Source organism: Penaeus monodon, chromosome 2, assembly GCF_015228065.2.
Source record: "Penaeus monodon isolate SGIC_2016 chromosome 2, NSTDA_Pmon_1, whole genome shotgun sequence".
Lineage (NCBI taxonomy): Eukaryota > Metazoa > Arthropoda > Malacostraca > Decapoda > Penaeidae > Penaeus > Penaeus monodon.
In genome coordinates, this window is record NC_051387.1 from 8,337,414 (window position 1) to 8,344,913 (window position 7,500).

General features: G+C 29.3%; 1 protein-coding gene across 2 annotated transcripts in view; it reads left to right on the forward strand.

The window, feature by feature from the left end:
• LOC119580828 overlaps positions 1–7,500 on the forward strand; it is a 75,435-nt gene that overhangs the window by 67,692 nt on the left and 243 nt on the right. For both annotated transcript variants that reach the window (XM_037928980.1, XM_037928988.1), the window contains exons 5-8: positions 774–884; positions 5,748–5,902; positions 6,251–6,428; positions 7,025–7,500. The exon at positions 7,025–7,500 is cut by the window's right edge and continues 243 nt beyond it. In XM_037928980.1, coding sequence (XP_037784908.1) covers positions 774–884; positions 5,748–5,902; positions 6,251–6,428; positions 7,025–7,201 — 621 coding nt within the window. In that variant the 3' untranslated portion in view covers positions 7,202–7,500. The remainder of the gene's footprint in view (positions 1–773; positions 885–5,747; positions 5,903–6,250; positions 6,429–7,024) is intronic.

Below are 7,500 nucleotides of genomic sequence, written 5' to 3' on the forward strand. Positions count from 1 at the left end.
GAGGTTTTGTTTTAGATTTTGTTTGGATGAAGAATGTTTTGAAATTATTTATGATATATGCATATATAGATAGATAGATAGATAGAGAGAGAGACAGAAAGACGAATAGATAGATTGCTGGATAGATAGATAGATAGATAGTCAGATAGATAGATATATAGATAGATATAGATAGATATATAAATATTGCTAGGTAAGTAGATATACGTAAATATATACATATTTTCTTTTTGTTTGTTTGTTTATGTGCAGATGGTATTTATAGAGTTAGCCGAATAAATGAAATGCGAAATGAACGACAGTCACACAAATTAAAAGAAGAATTAGTGAATCTTTCAAGTGTTTTCACAGAATAATTCTGCATAATTGTACGCCATCTGCTCCATAGATGGCGTAATGTACCACTAGTTGCCCCATAGATAGCGCCGCGTGCCATGAGCTACACCTTAAATGGCGTTATGTATCACTACCTGCTCCACAGATAGTGTCACGTGTCACCAGTCGTCCCACAGATGGTGTCACGTGTCACCAGTGTCCCACAGATGGTGTTACGTGTCTCAAGCTGTCTCACAGATGGCGTTACGTGTCCCACAGATATCTTTACTAGTCACTAGTTTCCAAACAGATGGTTTTACTTGTCACTAGCTGTCCCATACCACGCAGATGGCGCTACGCCTTACCGTCTGTCTCACAGATGGTTTCCCACATCACCAGCTGCCTCACAGATGGTCTAATTGGTCACTTACAAGCTCCTTCTCCCTCTTCACCCACAGGCGATCACGTTGAATCTTCTGCGCCTTCTACAGGAGAACGGAAAGTACAGGCCCCTCCTTGTACACGGGTTTTCTGTCGGTGCTTACGTTTTCTCAGAAGCCATGGTGCATGTACGTAAAAAACAGGATTTTGGAATATGTTATTTTTTATTTTATTTGTTTATTTATTTTTTCTTCTTGTGATTTGTGTTTGTTATTGTAGCTGTTGTCATTTTTGTGTTTTTTGCTTTTTAGTATTATCAGTATTGTTATTGTTTATATTAGAGTTTTTTGTCATTATGACTTGTTATTATTAATATTATTACCATTATTATTAATAATGATATTGTTATTTTATTATTATCATCGTTTTTGCTGTTATTATCATCATCATCATCATCATCATCATCATCATCATCATTATATTATTATCATCTTCATCGTCGTCATCGTTATTGTTGTTATTGATATTATTATCGTTGTCATCATTATGATTATTATTTTTATTATTGTCTATTATTATTATCATGCCATCATTATTATTATCATAATAATAATTATTATCATTATCAGTATCACTATCATTATCATTATTATTGTTATTGTTATCATCATTATCATTATCTCATCACCATCATCATCATCAATCTATCACCATCACCACCAACATCATCACCATCACATCATCACCATCATCACTATCACTATCACCATCACTGTCACCATCATCATCATCATCAAGCCTGAAAATATTTATATCATCTGATTATCAATATAATGTTTATAATTAAGTTAACGGAGACTTTTTTATTTATATATTTTTTTGAGATAGATGTTTTAAGCTTATTAATTCGTAATCTAATGTAATGCATCGCACTCTCATCTACTGTGATTATATATATTCTACATATATCAGGTAGATGAATTTATGTGTATCCTTGTTTATATATACAGAAATGTAGATATGAATAAATAAAAAAACAGATGAATATAATAAATATATATATATATATATATATATATATAGATAGTACATAGATATATAATATACATAGATAGAGATAGAACATTAGTTAGTATAGACATTCATGTATAGATTATGACAAGATGGTATATATAGATACACAGAGAGGGAGATATATGATGAACACATTATGTGGCAGATATACATGTGTATAGTAGATAGAGAGAGAAGAGAGAGATATATACAGAGATAGATATAGAGAGAGAGAGATAGAGAGACAGATAGAGATAGAGATAGAGAGACATAACCAGAGATATAGAGAATGAGAGAGATACAGAGAAGAAGACTTATATAGAACAGAGAGATAGAGAGACAATAGAGATATATAGAGATAGAGATAGAGAACAGAGGATATATAGATAGAGATAGAGATATATATAGATACAGATATATAATATATAGACAGATATATATGGATGTTATATGTATTGATATATATAATAGGTAGAGATGTAATAGGTATATAGATATATATATAGATAGATATATAAGCTATATTATATGAGAGATATGTAGAGATAGATAGTATATAGATATAGAGATAGATAGAGATATCTATGAGAGATATAGATGGATATGAATATAGATATGAGATAGAGATATATGGAGCTAATAGATGTATATAGATCTATAATAGAGAAGATATATGCGAGAAGTAGGAGAAGATACATCTCAATGTATAATCTATATACCTATATATATATGTATAGAGATAGGTATTAGAGTATTAATAGGTAGAATATAATATGAGATATAGACGAGATATAGTATATAGACTATACATATATATATATATAATATATACAGTATATATTATGAATATATATAATACAATATATAGAATATATACATATAATATTATATATATATAATTATATATATACATATATATTTTTAATATAATATAGATATAGATGTAGATATATATATAGTATATGTGAGATATAATATATATAATATATCTATATATAAATATATACAATAATATATACATATATTATATATATATAATATATATATATATACTATACAATTTTTTTAACTATATATATTATATATATATATATATACAATCTATATCTATACATTGTTTATATATAATACAATATAATTATATAACAATATATATATACATATATAGATATACCCATATCTAATAATATAATTATATATATATATATATAAATATATATATATATATATATATGTATATATATGTATATATATGTATTATATGTAGATATGTATAGATATGTTATAATGGATTATATATGTATATATATGGATATATATGATATGATATATATATATATTATAGATATACATACTTGCATATATTTATAATATATACAGATATATATATATATATATATCTATAAATATTATATAATATCATGACTTGCTATATATATATATATATATAGAATATAGATATAATATAGAGGATAAATACGGTTAGAGAGAGAGTATAGAGAGATATGATATAGATATAGAGCGAGAGACATACTGGCTCGCACCCGATAGTACGGTGTATATAGATATAGAGAGAGTATGAGAATAGATAGAGAGAGAGATGATAGACGAACCTAATAGATGATATATATTAAGATATAGATGATATATATATATACAACACGTATAGATATATATATTATATATAATATATACATACTTATATAATATATCTTGAATACATACTGAATAATATATATATAGATATAGAGATAGAGATGATATGAGCGATAATGTATATATATAATAAGAGAAATAATATATAAGACTTACTATAGATATATATAATAGATAAGATATATATATATATAGATATATTATATATACATACGATATTAGTATATTATTATATATATAGATCTATATATAATACACATACTTTAATCGATTATATATATAGATATATATAATATATATAGAGATTGAACGATATAGAGATGTAGCTAGACATAATGATAGATAATCTATAGATATATATATATACAATATATATAGATCTATGATAAGATATAGACGATACATATATATATAGATTGAGAAAGAGATATAGAGATAGAGATTACAGAGATATAGATATATACATATTAGTATAATAGAGACACACATATATATATATATAGATATACATATAAGGATATATATATATATATAGATACATAGTATACATAGATTAATACTAGATTATATATATATATATAGTAGAGATAGTATAGAGACTACCTCATATAATAGTAGGAAATATAAATCTTAAGATATATATATATAGATAGATAGATCGATACAGGCAGTAGATAGACCAGCTTAGATATATACATATAGCGATATACATATAATGACATATATATATATGATCGATATTAATATAGATATATATATAGTATATAATAGACATAAGATATAAGAATATCTATGATATAGAGAGATGAATACATATATAATTCGAAGATTATAGATATATAGTACAGATAATATTTATACATATAGATATAGAGATATAGATAGATATATAGAGATAGAGATAGATAGAGAGATATAGATACATTATATAATAGAGAGAGATATACAATATATTATATACAGGAGAGATCATTAACTAAGAGAGATATAGTAGCACTAGAGATAGATACAAATAGAGATATATTAGATATATAGATATAGATACATATGATAGTATATAAATATATATGATATATATTATATATATGTAATATATGACATAGATATATATATTATATTATAATATTAATATATACATATATATATATAGATAGAGTATAAATATATCATAGATAACCTATATACATATAATATACCACATATATATTATATATTATATAATTATATATATATTAACGTATATATAGGTATATAAAGATATTATATATATATATATATTAAATGTATATATATATATATAATATGTATATATATATATATATATATATCTATATCTATAACCCCTATACAGTATGACATAACTATACATACATATATATTACAGGTAATATATGTATTCGATAGGATATATATGTATAATATGTATATCTATGTGATATATATGTATATATATGTATATATATGTATATATATGTATATCTATGTCATAATACTATGTTATATATTATGTATATATATATATACAAATATATATATGAAATACTTGCCATATATATATATACCTATAGAAGCTAGATATATATATTATATATATATATTATATAACATACTTGCAGATATTATTATATATATATAGATATATATAATATATATATATATAATACTTATATATATATATATATACATACATTACCTAGATATATATATATATATATAATATATACTTATATTATATATATATAATATATAGATATATTACTTATATAATATATATATATATATATATATATATATATATATTATATACCACATATACATATGGATACGCAACACACACACACACACACACACACACCCACACCACACACACACACACCACGACACACACACCCACACACACACACAACACACACACACACCACCACTTCACACACACACACACACCACACCACACACACCACCACACATATCTCTATATATATTATATATATATATATATATAAATATCTATATATACACAAAACATATACACCTATAGCATATAGATCCAGATACAACATTATAAATACATATTCATACACACACAACAACACACACACACAACCACACAAACACACACACACACACACACACACACCACACACACAACACACCCACACACACACACACACATATATATACACACATAGAGAGACAGAGACAGACAGACAGACAGAGATAAAGACAGAGAGAGAGAGATAGAGACAGACAGACAGAGACAGAGAAAAACAGAGAGAGGGTTAGAGATAAAAAGCTATTTCCATATACAACACACACACATACTCATCCCCCCTCCCCCCCAGGTAATGAAGGACCGGCGCCAGTTCGAGCCTCTCCTGGAACGGTTCGTCGGCCAGGTGTGGGACTGCCCCGTGGATCTCAACGGCATTCCCACAGGTTTCCCGAAGGCCGTGACGAGCATCCCGCATCTGCAGCGCCTCCTTCGTGCCTTCGTTGTGTGAGTGGAGAGGCGGTGCTTTGATAGATTGATTGATTGATTGATTGGTTTGTGTGTGTGTGTGTGTGTGTGTGGAAGGTGGGTGGGTGTGTGTGTGTTGTGTGTGGTGTGTGTGGTGTGTGCTGGTGTGTGGATGCTTATATGTGTATGTGTACGCTTATGTGTATCCGTTCGTCCGTCCGTCTGTCTACCAGTACTTTATCTATATCCTTATTTACCCGAACATACACACCTGCATTTAAATCAATCAATCTACCCACAACTACCCCCTCCCCCCAACACATACAATTCAACTCAACCAACTTCCACATCATAATGGCAGCCCATTTTTTTCCCCTCTACCCAAAGCGTGTACCTGAGGCTGATGCATCGCTGGGCCACGGTACATTACGAGCAGGCGCGTGTACCGTTCTTCACCAACGCTGTGGGTGTCCCGGCGCTCTTGCTGCAGAGTCGGCGTGACCCCGTTTCCACCCAGGAGATGACCCGAGAGCTGCTGAGGGGCTGGAGGGGGCAGGGAACCAAGGTCAGCAGGCAGTTCTGTTCTCCGGGGCCGACTTGCACGAACGTCTCGTGTTTTTTTTTCTTTTTTTCTTTCCTTTTTCGGGGGGTTTCTTGTTTTGCTATATGTTTTAGTGTTATTTTCTTTGGATTTGTTTTTTTCTCTTTGTTTTGATTTGTTGGTTATTTTCTTTGCCTACGTTTTAGTTTCCTTATCTTTTTTTTAACCTTTTCTTCCTCTGTTTCTTATTAATTGTCTCTTTTTCGTGCTCTTTCCCACTTTCGTCTTTTTCTTTGTCCGCCAACCACTGTAATCATGTTACACTTGATATTCTTATTCTTATTCCTCCGCCTCCTCTTTAGTCTCCTCTTTCATTTTATCTTTCATCATTATCCTTTATTACACCAAAATTCTCCATCCTTTTCCCATTTCAGTTATGAATTCCAAATCGTTATAATGACTGCTAATTACTTGAACTAGTATAATATATATATATATATATATATATATATATATATATAAAATATATATATGTATATATTATATATATATATATAATATAATAGATACTATATTAATATAAATAATAATAAAAAAACACTTCAAAATCCTACCAACAGGTCCACTACAAGTGCTTTGAAGAAGGAGCCCACGTCTCGCTGTACTGGAAGAACCCCGTTGAGTACGAGCAGGTCCTCAGCGAGTTCTTGGAGGAGGTGCAGCTGCTGGAGAAAAAAACAAGGTCCTCCTCCGAATCGAAGTCGGATTCAGCGAGCGAAAGTTCACGCGAATCGTAGGCGTCGTCAGGGACAAAGGGAAAGGACTGTATTTAAGATTAGAAGTGACAGTTACCTTTTACAAGACTGAAAGACTACCGTGGCTACTGAAGGACCAGATAGTGTTCACAGGAGCACAAGACAGTGACTACATGATTAAGTCGTCGCTACGAGACAGCATACTAAACAGCGAATCCAGAAGACCCAGACAAAAGGCTAAACGGACCCTAAACACTTATTACACGAAGCCTACATTCTGACAAGGGGGAAGGACAGAGAGACAGACACAGTAGACCCAAGTTACACAAGACTTTGACATC